Here is a 23,537-nt window from a genome sequence, read left to right on the forward strand (position 1 = left end):
ATGCAACCTTTATTAGAAAAAAAAAAAGCCTGAGCTGTCCTGTTGTTGTTACCGTGACAAGCAAATAGGAGTTTGAAGGACAAAATAACTGTTATTAGCCATATTTGTTATCTGGCGTTACCTATTGCCACTCAGATGCATGCACGATTTATGATTGAATTGACTGGCACAAGAAAATGATACTTCTTAGTTCTTTGCCATGGAAAGACAAGGTTTTATGAATCAATCCAGTTAAGAGGTAAGATCAGGTGGCATTGAATATAGCACATCTACAGTAAATATATCAGTCACGTTCAATCCGCCTGTATCAAAGAACAAATCTGCAAAGACTATTGCGGGAACTAAAAGGTGGAGAGGGCGAGCCGACTGGATACAGAAAGGGGACAAAATCTCTTGCTGAAAATCGCTGCCATTTGTTGTTTTCCTGTGAGCCCCAGGGACGAGGTTTTGCACCCCCCCCCCCCCCTTCCCATGTTAAAAATGCAAAAGAGCTTCACATTTTCTCCGAGGTTTCGGAAATCACAGAATTCCAGTTGCCTGTGTTAGAACAGGATGATTAATAATAATTAAGGAGGAGGAGCTACCCGACAATGGGCTCCTCCCCCTGTCCCGCGCAGCAACCTTCTTTGTCCCTTCTGGGCTGCCGTAGCGGCGGTCCATCACGTGGTTCTGCCACGCTTGGAGAAGCCAGAGAAGAGGCGCCCGGGGTTGTAGGGTGTCAGCGGTTTTGACATCGCACAACGCGATACGGACCTCCGTTGTCCTGCTACTCCCGCCCCCCCCCCCCGAAGCGACAGTAACTCCTCTTACCCCCCTTCCCCAGGCAGGTCCAACCCCACTCTCTCTCCCTGCACTGACCCCCGCAGGTTCTCCCCCCCCCCCCCCCGAACTGTAGTGGTACTGCCCTACTCCCTTGTCCTGCAGTGAGTGTGACGCATTCAGCTCCCCCCCACCCCAAAGTGCAGGGACACTGTCCCACTTCCTCTCCCTGCAGTGACCCATACAGCCCCCCCTCAGAACTGCAGTGACCCATACAGCTCCCCAACCCCCCCCACCCCAAAGTGCAGGGACACTGTCCCACTTCCTCTCCCTGCAGTGACCCATACAGCCCCCCCCTCAGAACTGCAGTGACCCATACAGCTCCCCCCCCCCAAAGTGCAGGGACACTGCCCCACTTCCTCTCCCTGCAGTGACCCATACAGCCCCCCCTCAGAACTGCAGTGACCCATACAGCTCCCCAACCCCCCCCCACCCCAAAGTGCAGGGACACTGTCCCACTTCCTCTCCCTGCAGTGACCCATACAGCCCCCCCCTCAGAACTGCAGTGACCCATACAGCTCCCCCCCCCCCCCCCAAAGTGCAGGGACACTGCCCCACTTCCTCTCCCTGCAGTGGCCCATACAGCTTCCCTCACCAGAACTGCAGTGATCCACTGCCACACTCCCTCTCTCTGCAGTGACAGATATCAGCTCCCATGCACAATCCCACTCTCCCCAGTCCATGTGGCACTTCGCCTTGCCCTCCCCACACTGCAGTGACAGACACAACATCCCCCCTCTCCTTGTAGCTATTTCTCCATCTTTCTTCCAGCACTGTAGTGTCACATAGTCCTGTCCCTGCCTCTCTTTGCAGTGATCTACACAGCCCTCCCCTCCCGTCCTCCTTTCTGCAGTAATAACCCCTCCTTCTCTCTCCTCCCTCCCCTCGCTTCCTTGTCCTCCAACTTCTTGGGGCTAGACTGCCATGGAGCCTGCAATCAAACTGAGTGCTGGTAATTCCAAATCTAAACTGGGAGGTCTGCTTCCTTGCAAAAAATAATTGCAGCTGACAGAGGGCTCTTAGGAGGGAGAAGCCTTACCCCCCCCCCCCCCCTCCCCGTTTGAAATGAATTGCTTTTGGGGAACATTGAGCAGAGGGACACTGGAAAATAAAGCAGTACGTTTGTTTGAAGCTGTGTCAGCTTTTGGGCCACCAGTTCTACAACTTGACTTTTTTTTTTTTTTTAAATCTCTTTTGACCTACATCCTCAGGCTCCTCAGACCCCCACTTCTCTAGGTGTGATTGCTCTGTATTATTGGAGTTCCTTTCCAGTTTTTATGTTTTATTGATTTTATTATTAGTAGTAACAACTGTGACCAAGCGATTTGTAACAGCGGTATATCAAATTGTAAATAAACCATAGTTAGAAGAAAGGATTTGTAGTAAAGGGTTTTTTTTTTTAAATAAATCAAAAAGCTTCATTTTCTGTATTATCATTTCAGGGGTCTCCAAATGGGACATCCGTCAGAAAGTGTGGGACTACATTGAAGACCACAACTTGGCAGACTTCCCAAGGCCAGTGCATCATCGCATACCTAACTTTAAGGTATATCACTATCAGGCTTATTTTCGAAAGAGAAGGGCGCCCATCTTTCGACACAAATCGGGAGATGGGCGTCCTTCTCCAAGGGTCGCCCAAATCGGCATAATCGAAAGCTGACTTTGGGCGTCCTCAACTGCTTTCCATCACGGGGACGACCAAAGTTCACGGGGGCGTGTCGGAAACATAGCGAAGGCGGGACTGGGGTGTGCCTAACACATGGGCGTCCTCGACCGATAATGGAAAAAAGAAGGGCGTCTCTGACGAACACTTGGGCGACTTTACTTGGTCCATTTTTTCTTGCGACCAGACATCAGATTTTGGGTGGGCCTAGGTAAGAAGTGGGTGGGCACCAATTGTTCTGCACCCCCTCCCCCCCAACCACTACCCAAAAAATATCTCAGCTGGTGGGAAAACGCTTCTTTCCACCTTAGCAGGCATGCGCTGAAAACTGAGCATGCGCAGGTGCCGGTATCATGGAGAGTAGCGTTTTCGTTACCATCTGCAGGAAGTCTTCAGCTGGCCGAGCTTGGGATCCCACCAGCTACCACTAAACGTGTGCTACTGTTGGGTGGGCCTGAGCCCTAAGTGGGTGGGCCCCGGCCCACCCAGGCCCACCTGTGGCTTCGCCATTACTTCCGATTTACCTGTGTTGATGCTGGTGAAAGTCATTGGATATGTTGATAATTTTGACTTTTTAATTGATTTCTAGGTGTTTTGTTTTGTGTTTTTGAACACTTTATGCATTTTTATCCAGTTTGTGTGAACTCTGCAATATATTTTGTTGTTTGCCTTTGAGTGTCATATATCATTTTTTTTGGAGCAGCCACTTTTTCTCCCACCAGGAGTTTTTTGTGGCTCCTTTTTTTTCATGATGGAGACACGGAAACCTATGATAGGATTGGACTTCATTTAGGGATTAAACTTGCTTGCTGAGGTAGGCCTGAGTGCCTATCCCTGGAGTATTTAAGGTTTCATTTATTAAAATTTTCAGTATTATGATAACGCGGGTTCACTGAACTGAATCTCAGCAAACGCTTTTTTGATTAGTGAGATTAATCTATAAGGTGCCAACTGTCTCTGTCAATTTTGTTGCACCAGACTAATCCAGATACCCCTTTTAAATGTTTTGCCTGGCACTGACGGGTTCATCAGTCCATAGTTTTTTGGATCATCCCTGGAACCCATTTTAAAAATTGGCATTATGTTGGCCACCCTCCACTCTTCAGGTGCCATAGGTAACTTTTAATGATAGGTTACAGATTGCTAATTGTAGATTTGCAATTTCATTTTTTATTTCTTTCAGCTCTCTGGGGTATATACCTTCTGGTCCAGGTGATTTGCTACTATTTATCTTTTTAACCTGGACTATAGTGCAATAAGTTGGTCTGTAAAGTGTTTGAAAGAGAAGCACTATAGCAAAACACACATAACAGTTAAAGGAGAGTTTTCAAACATGCAAAGGAGAAAATAAGAGAAAGATAGGCCAGCTCTCCTGTAACTTGAACACACTCTGGAGCTGTGATAACATGCTGCTATCTTGCAATAACAGGGAGCTGCTCAGGCTGCAGGACAGCTACCAAGCTTGCAGGAGTTCAGAAACGCCAAGACCATTAAAGTAAACCCAGACGCGCCCCAGAAGAACGCTCGCTTTCTTATACTAGAAGTAAGTCTACAGTCTGCTGTTCTCTTAATCCAGGCTTCTTACCAGGCTTGTCATTCTATAAAAGAACTTGATGCATTCAACAGAACGAGCGAGGTGAAGGTGGACCCTGACAAGCCACTTGAAGGAGTTCGACTTGCAACTTTACAGGTAACTTCTGTGTGATGTGCATAATAGCGAACAGAGAGCATCTGAGAATTTTTTCACAAAGAATAGTTAAGCTCTGGAACTTGCTGCTGGAGGATGTGGTAACGGTGGTTGGCGTATCTGGGTTTAAAAAGAGTTTGAACAAGTTCCTGGAGGAAAAGCTCATAGTCTGTTATTGAGATGGACACGGGGGAAGCCACTGCTTGCCATGGGATTGGTAGCATGGAAAGTTGCTACTCTTTGAGGTTCTGCATGGAATCTTGTTACTCTTTAGGATTCCAGAATCTTGCTGTTCTTTGGGGTTCTACATGGAATGTTGCTACTGATTGAGATTCTGCATGGAATCTTGTTAATCTTTAGGATTCCAGAATCTTGTTACTTTTTAGGATTCCAGAATCTTGCTATTCTTTGGGGTTCTACATGGAATGTTGCTATTAATTGGGTTTCTGCCAGGTACTTGTGACCTGGATTGGTCACTGTTGGAAGCAGGATACTGGGCTAGATGGAACATTAGTCTGACCCGGTATGACTGTTTTTATGTACTCCAGAGCACCCTATGCAAATGTTTCAACTGCAAAGCCCAACAGTGCACTAGAACAGAAGTGTGGAGGAGTGGCCTAGTGGTTAGGGCGGTGGACTCTGGTCCTGGGGAACTGAGGAACTGAGTTCGATTCCCACTTCAGGCACAGGCAGCTCCTTGTGACTCTGGGCAAGTCACTTAACCCTCCATTGCCCCATGTAAGCCGCATTGAGCCTGCCATGAGTGGGAAAGCGCAGGGTACAACTGTAACAAAAATAAAATAGATACTATTGGAGATTCTACATGGAATGTTGCTATTCCACTAGCAACATTCCATGTAGAAGGCTGCGCAGGCTTCTGTTTCTGTGCAGGATGTCAGACTCGCAGAAGCCTGCGCGGCCACATTGGTGATGTGCAAGGGCCGACTTCTACATGGAATGTTGCTAGTGGAATAGCAGAATCTCAAATAGCAGCAACAGTGGAGGAGTGGCCTAGTGGCTAGGGTGGTGGACTTTGGTCCTGAGGAACTGAGTTCAATTCCCACTTCAGGCACAGGCAGCTCCTTGTGACTCTGGGCAAGTCACTTAACCCTCCATTGGCCCAGGTACAAATAAGTACCTGTATATGTAAGCCACATTGAGCCTGCCATGAGTGGGAAAGCGCGGGGTACAAATGTAACAAAACAAAAGTGACAAAAGCAAAGAGGCCTATGTTCTCTATTCCTCTTCTCCTTGCCAGACCAGTCAAGACCAATGGGAATCTACCCTCCCTCCGGAAGAGGAAGGAAGTGAACATTTGTGCTCTATCCACTATATATGCCTCTTCATATAAAGAAAGAGAATTAAAAGCCCTGGTAGATTTGGGTTTTGTTGTTGAGCAGAGCTCAAATACCTCTGTGGGCTTTTTCTTGCACTACCTTGGCATTGAACTCCTCTCACCCCCTAGAGGCCACCCTTGGGGGCCAGTCAAAAATTTCCTCTATGGGGATTTCTTGGCTGGAGGAGCTTGGCAGTGAAATTTATTTAAAAAAAAAAAAGTAAAAGCCAGGCAAACAAGGAAATTGCAGTAGAAGGCAGTACATGGAGGAATTGCTATGGGCCGGAGCCCCCAGAGTGTTCCCCCTCCTCATCTTCCTTTAAGGTGGTGTGACTGGAAAGTCACTGTGGAGAGGGGCATCACATCCTGCCCAGCTCTCCACATTTCTGATTAATAGTACAGGCCTTGGCTGTTGTTTCTCTCTTTCTTCCTCCAGGGGCTTGTGGAAAACCCTAGAGTACCTTCTGTGGTTTACAGTAATTCTGTCTTCCATTACTTAGCTTCCCAATTTTCCAGAACCTGTGGGGATAGTTGTGTCCATCAACCAGCAAGTGGAGATAGAGAACTAAAAACTGAACTGAGACATATCTCTCCTGGCATCCAGTCCAGCTCCTCAGTATTTTCTGTCTCCAGCAGATGGATGGGCACACTTTTCAGTCTCTGGTTCTGAGTGATTTGCTCCTGGTCCAGTTGATCAACTGGTCCCAAGTTGAGCTTTGTGGGTGGCTTGAGTCTGTAGAGTCATAGTTGGAGGTCTTCTGATCCCTATCACTGGTGCCCTGTGAACTTACTTCTTCCCTCCCTTCATCTCTCCTCTGTGGAGCTCTCCTTTTCCAGCACAACCTTACAAAAAAAATAAATAAATAAAGGAAAGAGGTTTACTGGAGAGCATGGGACAGAGTATGAGTCCTGATTCCTTCTCATGTGGAGTAGGGCTTGTAGAAACTATGAGCTTGGGGGGAGCAGCTAGAAGTTGTAAGTCCAGTTAAAGTTTGACTTAGAGCTGCTTGGAGGGCTGCAAGTTCGACTTGGTGCAGCGAAAGGGATCCTGACTCGCCACTTGAGATTGTGTTGTGCTGCGCTTGTGCCAGTCGGGGTGAATGGTGACTCCTGCAGAAGCAGTTAAGTGGTTTTCTCGCTGTGGAACCCACAATCTGGCGTCAGGGCGTTGCAGTTTGTGCAAGCTGGGAATCCCACGGGACATGAAGGAAACGGTCGGCGGCGGCATGTCTTTGGATTTAGCTCAGATCCTTAGGAGCTTAGTCAAGATCGGGAGGCGGGGCTGGTGGTTGGGAGGTGGGGATAGTGCTGGGCAGACTTATACGGTCTGTGCCAGAGCCGGTGGTGGGAGGCGTGGTTGGGAGGTGGGGATAGTGCTGAGCAGACTTACATGGTCTGTGCCAGAGCCGGTGGTTGGAAGGCGGAACTGGTGGTTGGGAGGCAGGGATAGTGCTGGGCAGACTTACACGGTCTGTGCCAGAGCCGGTGGTTGGGAAGCGGAACTGGTGGTTGGGAGGCGGGGATAGTGCTGGGCAGACTTATACGGTCTGTGCCAGAGCCGGTGGTGGGAGGCGGGGCTGGTGGTTGGGAGGCGGGGATAGTGCTGGGCAGACTTATACGGTCTGTGCCAGAGCCGGTGGTGGGAGGCGGGGCTGGTGGTTGGGAGGCGGGGATAGTGCTGGGCAGACTTATACGGTCTGTGCCAGAGCTGGTGGTGGGAGGCGGGGCTGGTGGTTGGGAGGCGGGGCTAGTGTTGGGCAGACTTCTACGGTCTGTGCCCTGAAAAGGACAGGTACAAATCAAGGTAGGGTATACACAAAAAGCAGCAAATATGAGTTATCTTGTTGGGCAGACTGGATGGACCGTGGAGGTCTTTTTCTGCCGTCATCTACTATGTTATGTCAGGGACTTTGGGCTCTCTGGCAGGGCCGGTTGCACAATTTGATGCAGGAGAGCATGGGAACAGGCACCATTTTGTCGGGGCTGACTGGCAGTGAGGAACAACTTCTGTCTGATCACACGCGGAGCACAACCATCATTTTACAACCTCTGGGCCTGGCAGAGCATTCATTTACATTGGGACTTTTGTTTTCTCCAGAGTTTAAATTACTCTTACACCAAACCTATTCACTGAAGTAGGGACAGTCAGTTGTTGCATGATGCTTCAGTTTCTTACACCGCTGCCCCTCCAGCTCCTAAGAGATCTCGTTTAGCCTCATCTGTTCATTCCTGGAGGTCTGTCTCTGCTTCTCCCTCCTTGTCTGATGTGGCCTCGGTCTATTCAGAGTAACCATCTTTGAAGGAACCATTAGAGGAGGGAGAGCTCCCTCCCGAGGAAGGGGATGACCCAAAAGTACTGAGGCTGTTTCATAAAGAGGAGCTCAGGGCTCTTATTTTGAGGCATTGACAGTGCTTTCCATTGAGGAGCCTTCTGCTTCAGCATCAGGAGTTCTATCTTTGTCAATTATGAGGGGGCATAGAGGTCCTTCTGAGGCCTTCCCAATCCATCCAGACATTCAAGACCTGATTACAGCAGAATGGGTCTAACCGGACACAGGGCTGAGAGTGGGAACACCCATGGCTCCTCTACCTGTTAGTTTTGGAGGAGAAAGAGAAGCTTCCCAGGGTGGACTCCCTTGTTACATTGATGACTAAGAATACCACTTTGCCGTTGGAAGGGAGCATTGCCTAACTGAAACAAGCCTTTGAAGTGGCCTCTATGGGCCTTCAAGTGACAGTGTGCAGCTCGTTCGTGGCTAGATCATGCCTGAAGTGGCATCAACAGTCTGCAACTGGGCATCATAACGCCCAGTTGGAAGCGGGGTTGGCCAATTGGTGGATACTGTTTATGATGTTATGTGTTACAACCCACAGTATGTCTTTAGATGTCACAGTTGCGGCATTAGGCAGCGGATACAGCATCATAGTCATATCTAGTTAAACTGCCATTTTGGGGCAAGTGGCTATTTGGAGAAGATCTCAGTAACTTGGTGAAGGAACTGGGGAAACTAAGACACAGTGATTGCCAGAGGATAAGCCGAAACCCTCTGGTCGTCCGTCTTTAGGGGGCTCTTGAACTCGATTTTGAGACAGCAGACAGTATAGGCCTGGTTGTCAGCAATATGATCAGAAGTCCCACTTTCAGGCATGACAACCTTCCTTTATATGGGCAGGAAGTCCTCCTCTCAGTCAACTAGAGCACCCAATGCCTCCCGAGCTTTGCAATGATGGGAGGCTTGTCCACTCTTCTCTTCCTCTGGTGGGAGGACATCTTCAGGAATTTCGGGAGGTATGGGCCAAAATAACATCAGACCAGTGGGTTCTGGATATTCTTACAGAAGGTTGGAATTCTCCCATCCGGTCACTCCTCTTTTCTTGAAGTTTGTGTCGAAAGGGAACCAAGGCAGTCGAGGTTCAGGCTAGTGTAGATTCCTTGCTGGTGCTCGAGGCCATTGTTCCAGTTCCCCAAGCCAAACAGGGATGAGGTAGATACTCCATCTACTTCATTATCCGAAAGAAGGAAGGCACCTTGCGTCCGGTCTTAGATCTCAAAGATCTAAACCGCTGCCTCCGAGGGCCCCACTTTCTCATGGAAACACTAAGAGCAGTCATAGCCTTGGTTCAAGCGGGAGAATTTCTCACCGTCCTTGACCTCAAAGAGGAGTGCTTGTATATACCCATATTGCCGCTCCATCAGAGGTTTCTATGTTTTGCAGTGCTGGGCTATTACTTCCAATTCAGGGCTTTGCCCTTTGGTCTCAACATGGCACCAGGAATGTTTACCAAGGTTATGATGGTGGTGGCAGTCTTCCTTTGGCACCAGGAAATCAAAGTTCACCCATATCTCAACGACAGACTCATTCATGCATCATCTTATTTGAGCAGCGTGGTGGCCGTCCGATGGCAGTGGAGGCAGCCTCCCTCATAGGTTGGACAGAGAGAATCAGCAGCTCACATCATTGGGTCCTTGAATGTGGAGGTGAACTTTCTCAATTGGCACTCCTTGGACCTGGGAGGGCCAGGAGCACTTTCAGGCTGGGGGGAGGAGGTGGGAGACTATGACCCTGTACTGAATATTGGAGACTACTCTAGCCGGCAATTGCAAGTGTTTAAAAAAATGCTGACCTCCGCCGGCTGAATATCGAGGGGGGGGGGGACTATTTATTTTGCCTAGATTTATGAGATTAATTTATGGGTTTAATGCTGAAAATTGTACTAAGCTCATAACATTTTTTCCCACCCAAAATCCACCCTGTTACGCGTCTAAATTTAGAAGTCTAATGAAATTATGATTGTAAATTAGGCACTTGGCCGTAATTAAATTTAAAAGAGGCCGATTTAGGAGCATAACTCTCAAAGTTAAGAGCAAAAATCTTTTGAATATTGGACCCAAAGGGAAAATATGAATATATGAGTGTAAACTTTTGACAGTAGACAATAAGAGGTCCCAGAGCTGAGATTTGGAGGCAACTTGCTGAAGGAGTGCTGACAGGCTGCCTTCTGTACTGGAATAGATAACAAGTGGTGCAGGAGTTTGCTGCTAGAGCAAGGCTAGATTCCTACTGGTCTGGCCTGGTCTGGCAGGACTCAAGCAACAACAGTTAGCAGGTAAGACATCTGTATTTTTATCATGTCTGGTATAAATATGTATAGTAATTCGTATTTGTGGTTTATCAACAAGGATATTTAATAGTACGGGGTATCAGAACATCTTTTTGGTTGGGCGTCACCTACCCAGAACCTCTGTAGTTGGCCAAAAGTTGGTCAGGCTGAGGCCCCAGTGGGTCCACCTCATTCCCTTGCCTGTGGTGTAGTTTTAATTGTGTGCTCGTTTTGTTCACTGTCCTACTTCTGATCTCCAATGACTGATGTTTTCTCCAATCACAGGCAAGAAAAATGCTACTGGTTCCAACACCACGTCTAAGGTCTGGTTTATTTAATAAAATTATCCCACCGCTAGGAGCAAGTAAAGATATTCTGAGAGTATGTGCCACCTCTCAAGTAAGTACATTACCTTCTGATGTAATAAATTGAGACTGTAAAGGACTGCTCTCATGTACCCCTGCAGCTATCAACCAGTCTTTCTCTCTCATGTCCACCCTCCAGCCTTCACCCAATTTGTCTCTCTCTCTCATGTACCCCCTACAGCCGTCAACCAGTCTCTCTCTCTCTCATGTCCAGCCTTCACCCAATCTCTCTCTCTCTGTCTCTCTCTCATGTACCCCCTCCAGCCGTCAACCAGTCTCTGTCTCTCATGTCCACCCTCCAGCCTTCACCCAATCTCTCCCTCTCTCTCTCATGTACCCCCTCCATCTGTCAACCAGTCTCTGTCTTTCATGTCCACCCTCCACCCAGTCTCTCTCTCTCTCATGTACCCCCTCCAGCCGTCAACCAGTCTCTGTCTTTCATGTCCACCCTCCACCCCAATCTCTCTCTCATGTAACCCCTCCAGCTGTCAACCAGTCTCTCTCTCTCATGTACCCCCTCCAGCTGTCAACCAGTCTCTCTCTCTCATGTCCACCCTCCAGCCTTCACCCAATCTCTCTCTCTCTCATGTACCCCCTCCAGCCTTCACTCAGTCTCTCTCATGTCCCCACTGTACAGTACATGCCATTTTGCACCACATGTACCCTTTTCTGTACACAAGTCAATATGTTACATGCAAACAATGTTTATAAAATTACCCCCAGAGAGCCTAAGACCCATTTCTGAAGAAATTGTGGCATATGGTTAAAACACAACACCAACCCAAATTTACAGCGCTACACAGCTCAAACTTGCAGATAGCTAAGTCGTGGCAGGAGAAGCAGGAATCCCATTGGGCTTCTAAATGGACTTGGGAAAAATCCACAATTCCAGAATAAACATGTATAGAATGTTTGTACGTTTGGGAAGCTCGCCAGGTGCCTTTGGCCTGGATTGGCCGCTGTCGTGGACAGGACGCTGGGCTCGATGGACCCTTGGTCTTTTCCCAGTGTGGCATTACTTATGTACTTATGTAAGTAAAAGCACATGGCAGGCCGTAGGTTAGACAAGCCTAGTATACCTCCATGTCCGGAGAGACAACTAGATATGGTCCTGATTTTACCTGATATACAGAGGAAGGATGCTACTGCTTTTCTTAAGGAATTTAATAGAGGAATCAGCAATACATCTCTCTGCATGCAGTAGGGTAAGACCAGGGCTGGCTCAGCTCGAGGCCAGGACATGGAGCTTTATGCTCACCAACACCGTGTGCCCGAGAGTTGATTCCTGATGACGCGAGTTGGACCAAACATATATTACTTCTGAAGCTGGCAGTGAGGCACTCGAGTTGGAGTGAAAGTTGCATGGGAAGGACTGAAGAAAGGAAACCCCAGAAGGGTTTTGTGTATTTGCCAACAGGAAACAAAGGCTCCATTCACTCTGCTATGAAGGCAGAAAGTTACCACAGGTATCCTGGCTTGACCTCCTCCATTCGCGTTGCTGGAGGCACCAAACTCTTACTTTCCAAGCATAGTTTAGGGTGACATTTGCATGAAAGTAATACAGGTTTATGTAACTCCACATGTGGCAATTCAATTTTTATTTTTATTTTTTTTTAAATGGAAGGAACTTCAGAATATAAATATGTGTTTGATTTCCTGTATTTAAGGTTCTGATCAGTACGGGATCTCCCTAAAGTCCTCTGTTAGTGTCAAAAAGTCTTTTTTGAATAGGCTCTTTTAGTGTGCTTTCCCAAGTACTGCAACTGTCTGACTGGCTAGAAAATGAGTGTTTCTGTCAGTAGCTAAGCAGAGACATTTACAGGAGAACCAACCTCTTTTACTGTTCAATCCACGTTAAGTCACTAAAGCAAAGTAAATGACTTTATCTGTTTATGCACATGCCATGTTTTTATTTCTCATCCAAAATGTCATACTTATCCATCTGAAACCTTGTTTCTGGAACCAGGGTGTAAAGGAATACAGCGTACCCATCGGCCTGGATGCCAAAGTCCACGTGGACCTGGTTGTTGTGGGGTCAGTCGCTGTTTCTCATAAAGGTAGGATGAGATGTGGGGGGGGGGGGTGAAGATCTGTCACTTTAGGTTTTAAGGGCCTTATGGGAGGAAGATAAGGCCAGGGCCGCTGAGGGGGGGGGGGGGGGGGCGGGGGGGGACAGAATTCCCCGGGCCTCTAAGGGGGGCCTGGCGTCCCAGTCCCTGGTCTCACTCGTCTGCCCTCGGCTCCGTCGACCATTCGCCACCGGGCCAGTCCCCCTACATTCAAATCACAGCGCCTCACCTCCGTGTGAAAGCGCAGCAGCGGCAGATCGCCTCCCTTCGGGCCTTCGTCTGATGTATCTTCCGCGAGGGCGGGACACAGGGAGGGAAGGCCCGAAGGGAGGCGATCTGCCACTGCTGCGCTTCCACACGGAGGTGAGGCGCTGTGATTTGAATTTAGGGGTCCCGGCCTGGTGGCGGACGGAGGGGGCATGTCGACGGGACCGGGGGTGGGCGGGTGGCCTCAGGGGGGGGGGCAGCCTTGCCCCAGGTCTGGCCCAGTCTCTCAGCGGCCCTGGATAAGGCAAACTGAGCCAGATCATAAGATAAGAGGACAGCAAATGTTTCATTTCTCACGACTTTCCATCCAGATTGCTGGATGTTGGGACCTGATTGAAAGGAAGAATCCCATTGGCACTCAGCATTTGATTTAAATGCCAGCTGTTGCAATTATTGTATACCTGGATATTTGGATACAGGCCACTGCTGAATATCTGTGTATGTCTTGGCCACTGGCACTTATCCAGTTACCAGTGATGTTCAGACTAGTACCTGGATAAGTAGCCAGAGAAAATGTTAGAAACTTCTGGCTTCCCTAACTTTATCCAGAAAGTCACCTGGTTAGTGGACTGAAAATCAGCACTAATCAAGAAAGAGGAAAGTCCGCTCAGATTCCATCCATGGACCGTTACCGCACTACCCAGGTATGGGGAAATTCTACATACGGTGCAGAACATTAGTTGTTACTGGCGCAGAGACGCGTTCTAACGGATGGAAGATACCAAAATGGGGCAGAAATGACAGATCCACGTGAAAACACACATGCCCATTTTATAGGATAGCGTGTAAAATGTTTCCACGTGGATCTGAAAAGGGGGCGTGGACTGGGTGGGTCAGTGACGTTCCCTTAGAATGTGCACAGTGCTGTAGAATCTGAGAGATCTGCACCCAACTTGCATAACTCCTCTTGCCCAAAGTTGAGTTCAGTTCCTGGCGCTACATGCCGTTCTGTATAGGGCGCTGATCCCTGAACGCCCCTTGTATAATATAGTTCAATAACCGTTTTTTCCGGTGCCGAATTTTGAGTGCTGTTTATAGCATTTCCCCCATAGCGGTCTGTCTGGAATTTTAGCGGCATTATCTGGGTAATGCCACTGAAAATCTGGGTATGGACTCAGTGAGTGAGACTTACCCGGCCAGATGCCACTGCTACCTGGATAAGTCCCACTGTATATCAGCCCCAACCCCCCCCCCCCCCCCCAAATATCTACTACTACTAATTATCATTTCTATAGCGCTGCTAGACATACAGCGCTATACACTTGAACATGAAGTGACAGTCCCTGCTCGACAGAGCTTACAATCTAATTAGGACAGACAAACAGGACAAACAAGAGATAAGGGAATATTAAAGTGAGGATGATAAAATAAGGGTTCTGATTAGGAGTTAAAAGCAGCATCAAAAGGTGGGCTTTTAGCTTAGATTTGAAGATGGCCAGAGATGGAGCTTGACGTACCGGCTCAGGAAGTCTATTCCAGGCATATGGTGCAGCAAGATAAAAGGAACGGAGTCTGGAGTTCGGTGAGGGAAGGGTGCAGAAGGGTGCAGATAAGAGAGATTTACCCAGTGAACGGAGTTCCCGGGGAGGAATGTAGGGAGATGAGAGTGGAGAGGTACTGAGGAGCTGCAGAGTGAATGCACTTATAGGTCAATAAGAGGAGTTTGAACTGTATGCGGAAACGGATAGGAAGCCAGTGAAGTGACTTGAGGAGAGGGCTAATATGAGCATAACGACACTGGCGGAATATTAGTCGTACAGCAGAATTTTGAACAGATTGAAGAGGAGAGATGGCTAAGTGGGAGACCTGTGAGAAGCAAGTTGCAATAGTCTAAGAGAGGTGATAAGAGCGTGGATGAGGGTTCTGGTAGTGTTCTCAGAAGGGAAAGGGCGAATTTTGGTGATATTATAGAGAAAGAAACGACAGGTTTTAGCAGTCTGCTGAATATGTGCAGAGAAGGAGAGGGAGGAGTCAAAGATGACCCCAAGGTTACGAGCTGTGAGACAGGGAGGATGAGAGTGTTATCCACAGAAATAGAGAATGTGGGAAGAGGAAGGTTGGTTTAGGGGGAAAGATGAGAAGCTCAGTCTTGGTCATGTTTAGTTTCAGATGGCGCTGAGACATCCAGGCAGCAATGTCAGACAGGCAGGCTGATACTTTGGCCTGGATTTCGGCTGAGATTTCTGGTGTGGAGAGGTAGATCTGGGAGTCATCAGCGTAAAGATGATACTGAAAACCATGGGATGAGATCAGAGTACCAAGGGAAGAAGTATAGATGGAGAAAGAACTATTTAACTGTCCAGGAACCACTGAATATCTCCTGTTGGCTGCTGTGGCACTGTCTGCTTAATTCCAGTGCGGTCAATGGGTGGAGTCAGGGTGGAAGCAGAAATTTGCAGGCACTGGCCAGATTCAGTGCCAGTTCCCACATATCTAATCAGTCGGATAGGACCACACAAAAAGCAGTCCTGTCTTTGCCGGTTAGGCATGGGTACCAGTTCTGAATTGTTGTCGGTCCCCGCATAATTTCTGGGTTCGCTGAGAACCTTTATATTCGATGCCGGTGCCTGGATGTGACCTGTAATTGAATGTGTGGGTCGGATTCAGCCCACAGCTGTCAGTGGCATTAAAACTGCTGACCACCGTGGCCTGAATATCACCCGGCATATTTTTAAAAGAAGTATCTGGGCTGACATGAAACAGATTACATTGCTTGATCTCAGTGGCTCAGTCAGCAAGGCATCAGCACTTCTCCTGTGACAGCACGGCTAACACCTACATCTGCCTCATCGTCATCAGAACCAGCGCCTTCTGATGCCTTATCAGTGTCACCAGTGCCCACAGCTTCCCTCATCAGCACAGCCACCGCACGCTGCTCCCTCGGCTGCACAGCCACCATTTTCTATGGCTGAAATGTGAATAGTTCTTTCTGTGCTCAGCCAGAGTAGTTGAGAAGGTTTATATCACTTTTCATATCCTTTCTTGTATACAGTGCTCATTCTCCCAACCCAAAAAGAAGCATAGAATTCAATTTCACAGCAGCCTAGCAATAAATCATTTGTAAAATCTGTCAATAGATACTTTTCAAGCCTTAAGCTAGTTCAAGTATTCACTTGGCTCTGATCTCCAAGAAAGGCTGTTTTGTCCAGTATTTTTCAGTCTGTACAAGGACAAAATTTGTGGCTTTGAGAGCATGCTAAATCGTGAAGGATTTGTCCTACCCTGTGGCTTTCTGTAAACGAGTTAAGAGGCTTCTCATGTGCAGTTCAAGTTTTGCCGAAGAGTTGTTCTTTTTTCTGCTTGTTCCTAAGTTAAGGCTGAGTATCAGGTTTAGCAGTAGGAATACAGGTACTGTAGCACCGTCTCTGTTCATTATGGTTTTTGGCACATCACTCACACATTTAGTTATTGGACTTTGAATCTTTACCCTAAGTTGAAAGGATGAAACAAGAGAAGTCCGGACTTCTCTGTTTCCCGAGCTACCAAGAGTACATCATGTCCACCAGAACCTAATGCAGAGCAGAATACTGTTTCTTTAGCCTCACTGGAAGATGGTTCATTAGTGGAAGAATGCTGTTCTCAGCACGTTCGTGCCTGTGTTTAAAATTTGCAGGTTGGAGGATTGGCAAAGGCGAAGGTTTCGCCGACATGGAATATGCAATGATGGCAACGATGGAGCAGTCGGGGAGAACACCACGGTGGTAACCATTGTCCACGACTGCCAGTAGGCAAGTCCCCCTCAGGTCGCATCTGAAGAAAAGGTCTGAAAAGCTCATGCGTAATGCTATCTTTGAATAATTCAGTTGGAGAGAATAAATGGTATCACTACACGCAAGTAATCAGTTCAGGAAGAGTGAAGGGAGAGGAGGTTGGGGGGGGTAGAGTCCATCCGAAACCAGACTCTTCGCTTTCTGGCAAAAAGGAACCTGCGACCGAATTTGACTACTCAGTATCAGCAGAAACCAAAATTGAAAATAATAACCCCCCGTGGCGACCCCTTTTGGGCCTGCCTTGTCGTTGGTGGGCAGTGGGCTCCGAAACTTCCCCACTCTCGTGCATGGCCGGTTCCATTCAAAATGGCTTCCGGACTTCCAGCAGCAGTCTCGTGAGACTGCCACTGGGGGTCCTAGCTCCCATTTGGGATTGGAACCGGCATGAACACTACTACTACTTGACATTTCTAAAGCGCTACTAGGGTTACGCAGCGCTGTACAATTTAACATAGAAGGACAGTCCCTGCTCAAAGGAGCTTACTTACAAGTACAGTCAGTCAAATAGGGGCAGTCTAGATTTCCTGAAAGGTATAAAGGTTAGGTGCCGAAAGCAACATTGAAGAGGTGGGCTTTGAGCAAGGATTTGAAGATGGGTAGGGAGGGGCTTGGCGTAAGGGCTCAGGAAGTTTATTCCAAGCATAGGGTGAGGCGAGGCAGAATGAGCAGAGCCTGGAGTTGGCGGTGATGGAGAAGGGTACTGAGAGGATGGATTTGTCCTGTGAGCGGAGGTTACGGGCGGGAACGTAAGGGAAATGAGGGTAGAGAGGTAATGAGGGCTGCGGACTGAGTGCATTTGTAGGTAAGAAGGAGAAGCTTGAACTGTATGAACAGGAGACTTACTCCTGCCTGTGCCTGTTCCAATATCAAAATAGCTGCTGGGACCTCCCACGGCAGTCTCGGCAGCCATTTTGACTGTGCAGAGTCATTGGGCAAGAATGAGTGGGGTTAATTCCTGCCCCCGAAGAGGCCACTAGACCACCAGGGCTTCCTAAATAGGCCCCCCTATGTGTTGTCAGGTGGGATGCGGGAGGACTGGGAGTGATTGTTGGGGGGAGGGGGGAGGGGGAAGAGTTTCAATTTCAGCACAAAATACACTGGTATTTTCGGACAAAAACCAAACCCGGATTTCCTGCCGGTTTCGGTGCCTGAACTGAAATTTGGTCAGCCTCAAGGTGGAGAGTGGCTGGAGGGAAGGATCTGGAGGGCAGAAAGCAAATAGAGGAGGGAGTTTGAATGGGGAGAGAAGCCAAAGAGGGAAGGAGCTGGGGAGGAGGGAAAAAGCTGAAGGAAGGGAGAGGCTGTAAGGGAAAGCAGCTAGAGGGAGAAGAGAAGCTGGAAGATGAGAGCAGCTTTCAGGAGAGCCGAAAGAAAGGGATGAGAGAGAGCAGCTAAAAGGAGGGAGAAGGAAAGAGAAGAACCTAGGCTGTGGGGAGACTTAAATGGGGAGAGCACCTAAAGAGAAAAAGATGAGGAAAACAAAGCTAGAGGGGGGGGTTAAAAAGTCAGAAGTAGTGAGGGAAAAGCAAACTGAACAACAGGAAATAGATAAAAAAAAAAGCAAAGTAAAAGTTCATGGGAAATATTTCTCTGCCTTCCAGTGCCCAGATTTGCTAAATATTTCACATTTCTGGTGATAGGCGCTGTGAAGTGACCGTGCAGTCATGAGAAGTCACTGAGGGACTTTTTGCTCCAATCTGTTTTAGGTTGTTGATGTACCAGAAGAGTTGGTCGCTGACCATGATCTAACAGGGATTATATACTAACTCCAACCAGAATTATTAAAACAGACTGCAAGCGGGCAAAGCCTCAGGCAATATCTGGTCCAAGGTATGCTTTTGTGGAGTAACTGCTGAGCCATACATTTCTGCTCATCTTAGACACCTGATTGCATTTGAATTGAGTTTACAGTGTGTGATAGAGATGAATCTGGTCAGGAGTGACAGTAGCTTTACTATATTTATTTATTTAGATTTTGCTCACACCTTTTTCAGTAGTAGCTCAAGGTGAGTTACATTCAAGTACTCTGGATATTTCTCTGTCCCAGGAGGGTTCACAATCTAAGTTTGTACCTGAGGCAGTGGAGGGTTAAGTGACTTGCCCAAGATCACAAGGAGCAGCAGTGGGATTTGAACTGGTCACTTCTGGATGTCAAGACTGGTGCTCTAACCACTAGGCCACTCCTCCACTGGCAACATTCCCTCTAGAATCTCAAATAGTAGCAACATTCCAGAATCTCAAAACGTGGCAACATTCCATGTAGAATCTTCAATAGTAGCAACATTCCATATTTTTTATTAAGATTTTGCTCCCACCTTTTTCAGTAGTAGCTCAAGGTGAGTTACATTCAAGTACTCTGGATATTTCTCTGTCCCAGGAGGGCTCACAATCTAAGTTTGTACCTGAGGCTACGGAGTTAAGATCACAAGGAGAGCAGTAGTGGGATTTGAACTGGCCACCTCTAGATTGCAAGACCAGTGCTCTAACCACTTGGCCTCTCCTCCACTCCCATTAGGAGTGATTTCGGGGTCAGTGTCCTCAAACTTCCTGGGGTCAGTATTCAGCGTAGTCCTCAGATTTTCAGTGCCAGTGAACATTTGGTATATAGTTTATTAGGGCTAAATATACTACCTGGACTAACATATAGTAACGTAGTAGATGATGGCAGATAAAGACCTGTATGGTCCATCCAGTCTGCCCAACAAGGTAAAACTTATTGTATGTAATACTTTAACGTATACCTGTCCTTGATTTGTTCTTTCCATGTTCAGGGCACAGACCGTAGAAATCTGCCCAGCACTAGTTTTGCTTCCCAATTACCAGTGTCGCCACCCAATCTCCGCTAAGCTTCTGTGGATCCATTCCTTCTGAACAGGATTCCTTTGTATTTATCCCATGTATGTTTGAATCCCGTTACCATTTTCATCTCCACCACCTCCCAAAGTCAGGCACCAGAATGCTGCGCGTTAAGTGTGTGCAATTGCTATTACAGAATAAGAACATAAGCGTTGCTATTACTGGGACAGATCGAAGGTCCATAAAGCCCAGTGTCCTGTTTCCAGCAGTGGCCAATCCAGGTCACAAGTACCTGGCAAGTTCCCAGAACAGTAAAACAGATTTTATGCTGCTTATCCTAGAAATAAGTAGCGGATTTTCCCAAGTTCATCTTAATAATGGCTTATGGACTTTTCTTTTAAATTATCCAAACCTTTTTTAAACCCTGCTAAACTAACTGCTTTTACCACATTGTCTAGCAACGATTTGCAGAATTTTATTACACATTGAGTGAAGAAATATGTACTACTTTGTAGCTTCATTGCGTTCCCCCTAGACCTAGTATTTTTGGAAAGAGTAAACAAGCGATTCACGTCTACCCATTCCACTCAGTGTAAGTCCACAGTTGCATGCCTAACTTTAAGTGCAATGTATATCACAGTCTTCCCAAACACTTCCAACTTGAAATATTTATATGATAGTGTCCCAGTACTTCAAATCAACATAACTTTTTCTTTCAAAACGGGGATCTTCAGATTTAAACCTTCCCGCCATTCGGAACAACTGTTTCCGTATATCGGCGTCACATACATCCTCATTGATCCACCCGTATAAAGATATTTTTTCTATTATTTAATTCCTTATTTATATTTATATTTATATAAGTATGTATCAAAATTTTAATGTTTTTAAAACTTAGCTTTATGGTTGCAGTTCAACAGCATTTTTCTCCCAAAGCAAACCTCTGCCGACATGGCCAGGTTTCGATATACTTCTTCAGGGAAGAGGTATGCTGAAAAGAAATTACATATATTAAAAATCTATTCCTCTTCTTATTTAATACTTAAAACCTATCAATCCATAAGCAATGAGATCCTACCAATTCAAGGTGTAACCCTTTGTATCACCATGAAAAAGAAAAGAAAAATGGCTGCGGCGTTCTGAGCCACCACTTCAATTTAAATAGGTCACAGCTGATTAAACATTTCTCATTCTGATTGGACCGTCAACATCTACGTATTCCAATCAGATCAACGACCACCAATCTATTTCTGAATTCAATCCGTGAGGTTGCAACGCGTGTAAATAGAAAATCCACCTTTGTTCCTTATAGTTTAATAAAGATTCAATGTTCCCACCCTCCCAACCCATCTGTATGTGGTCCAAAATACGCCATTGTATGTCCTCTACAGTATGGTTCTTGTCCAGCCAATGTTGTACCATAGGGGCTGATAACACTTTATTTTTTATGCGGGATTTATGTTCAGTCAGACGAATTTTAATTGGGCGACTTGAACGTCCCACATACATTTTCTGACACGGGCATACGATCACATATACCACATTTTGAGAGTTACAGTTTGTACACGAACGTGCTACTATTGCTCGAGAGGAATCCGGTGAAGTCCAGGTAGAGCACTTTTCCTAGCTCAGTATCCAATGTAAATGCTCGCACCTAACTTCTGTCAGGCGCATAACTGACAGTATTCTATAAGATGTGTGCGTAAATGTTGGGCATGTCCTGACCCGCCCAGGTCCACACTCCTCACAACTGTACGCTATGGATTTTACGCTCTCAATTTCTAGAAGCCTGAATAAACTCAGCTACACAACAGGGCGTAGCCAGTCTTCGACGGGAGGGGGGTCCAGAGCACATTTTAGCTCACCTCCCCCCTGCTGCCGCCGACCCCCCCCAGCCATTATCGACCCCCCCCCTATTGCCGACCCCCTGCCGCCGCCAACTTTGATGACCCCTGCCGACGACCCTCTTGACCCCCCCTCCCGCCGCCAACCCTCCCCCGCCGTCGCCTACCTTTGCTGGTAGGGGACCCCAATCCCCGCCAGCCGAGGGGGCCCTCTTCTTCCCACGAAGGCTTTGTTCTGTTTCTGACGATATTTGTTGTTTTATCACTATGGAATTTACGATGACTATATTGTTGCAAATTGTAAAGGCATCTTGAATGGCTTTGGCCAAGAGAGAGGGTTTATAAAGTTGTTGTTGTTTTTTTTTTTTTTAATAATTAAAAATAAATACACCAGTCAGCATTCGATGAGATTTAAGCAGGCAGGAGAGGCTCCTGCCCACTTGTATCGTGGTCTGCAGGCGAGGTGCCGATATTCACCTGCACTTAACCAGGCAGAGCTGCTGAATATAGGCTCTGACCAGGCATTTTTCAAGCGGGCCAGAGAGGGGCCTTCCAGAGGCGGAGTCAGGAAGCAGGCTGATAGTTATGCAGGTACTGGCAATGCTCAGTTCTGCAACCCACATAGCTAAGCAACCAAATAGCAGTCCTAAGTTTGGTCAAACTTGCATGACTATTGGGTTGTGGCCTAAAGCTGCTTCGCTGTCCCTCCGCACCCCCACCCCCCCCCCCCCTTAGCACAGTTGCAATTCTGCCCCCCTCCAATCAAAGGCTGACCCCACCCTTCTGCCCCTCACCAGCAAAGGCCGATTCTCTGCCCAGCCCTCCCCCAAGTCATAGCAGCCCCCCTCCCCAGACTTGATGGTCTCGTGGTGGTAGGGGCAGGAGCGAACCCTACTCGCTTGTGCCCCTCGTGACTCCAGTTAAAAATGGCTGCCATGACCTCTAGCAGTAGGCTCATGGTACCTCCACGAGTGAGGTTTGCTCCTGCATCACATTAGAAATATCTATAATGCATTTTCCTATGTTTCAACTATGTTTTGGTTATTGTTTGTTTGTTGTTTTTAATTTCAGGTCACCTGGGAGCTGATGCAAAGAATCCCCATCCTAAAGAGTCTTCAGGATAGGGAGAGGCAGGCAGGGAAGATGTGCGTCTCAAGGACGAACGGACCTCGGAGGACAAGGAAAAAACAGCCTTGATGGGAGCTGCTGGAGCAGAACCCAGGCTACCAAACTCCCAATCTAGGTCTGCCCGTGTTGGACAAAGGGACTTGCAGAGTAACACAGAAGCTGTTACTACAGTGTATGTAGGTAATATTCCTCAAAGCATGAGAGCGGGTGAATTTAAGAACATGCTGAGGGAGAGCAATGCCTCACCTGTACGGCTCAGTTGGCAGGGGGCACAGCACAGGGCTTTCCTTGATTACAAAGATGCAAGCGCTGCCCAGAGGGTGGTGTCTTCCTTACAAGGCCTAAATATCTCTGGCAATACTTTGCTTGTCGAGCTGTCCACGAGTCGGAGAAGCAGGATGAGTGGAAATCCTCTTTCACAGAAACAGGACTGAGTTGGACGGGAGAACGATTTCGATACCGTGCATATGTGCAGACCGTGGAGATTCTTCTGCATGGGCTCACTAGGGCTACGTTCGTGAACTTTCATGTGCAGCGTTTCCGGTTTCAGAACAGAAGAAATACGCAATATGGAGCAGATTCACCTTGGTCCCTTTTTAATTCTTATTGTTTGGGGCTGAGCAGGGGTAAATTTGATTAAAGTTTAATAGATCCAGTATGTGGTGGGTGATGCAAATACCGTCTGGTCAGTTCTGGAATCCAGAATAAGAGCTGCCCAGATCTTACCGGGACCTTTATCGCTTGCGGCCCTGCTCACGATGGAACACTTTCAGGAATTTGAATATGTCACAGGAAAGTTCCCTTGTTAAGAGAGTACAGCTTTGAAAAGTCCACAGGTGGTGAAAAAGCATGCTGCTGTGAATTATTTCCCCATTTCACGGATACTGAAAATCAGTCCACGGTTTCTCTGAGTAATACTGTGAATTGGAACCACTTCTGCAATTAATCTTTGGCACAAGAGTAAAAATAAAATAGAATTTTGATTTTTTTTTTTTCAAAAATACGCAAAAATGGTTTGAGTTTGTTTTTCGTAGTGTGTGGAGTACATGTGAATATATTATTCTGCCTGGGAAGGAGGGAGGGAGGAGAAGAGGGTAGCTGCCTTAAGGGCCCTTTTACTATTCGGCGGTAGGGCTACCCGCCGGGTTTACGTGCTGGAAATCGACCCTACCACTGGGCTTGTTCAGGAGC

At 47.4% G+C, this 23,537-nt stretch overlaps 1 protein-coding gene across 1 annotated transcript; it reads left to right on the forward strand.

Moving 5' to 3' along the window:
* Window positions 1-1,376: 1,376 nt before the first annotated feature.
* On the forward strand, window positions 1,377-22,846 carry LOC115469918 (methenyltetrahydrofolate synthase domain-containing protein-like). Its single transcript, XM_030202697.1, is given in 13 exon segments — window positions 1,377-1,771; window positions 2,262-2,365; window positions 4,059-4,172; window positions 10,393-10,506; window positions 12,439-12,529; window positions 16,422-16,478; window positions 16,481-16,532; window position 16,661; window positions 18,285-18,327; window positions 18,330-18,392; window positions 18,395-18,408; window positions 22,290-22,356; window positions 22,359-22,846. Coding segments are annotated over 13 exon segments (1,170 nt in total). The 5' UTR covers window positions 1,377-1,743; the 3' UTR covers window positions 22,781-22,846.
* The last annotated feature ends 691 nt before the right edge of the window (window positions 22,847-23,537 follow it).

Source organism: Microcaecilia unicolor, chromosome 5, assembly GCF_901765095.1.
Source record: "Microcaecilia unicolor chromosome 5, aMicUni1.1, whole genome shotgun sequence".
Lineage (NCBI taxonomy): Eukaryota > Metazoa > Chordata > Amphibia > Gymnophiona > Siphonopidae > Microcaecilia > Microcaecilia unicolor.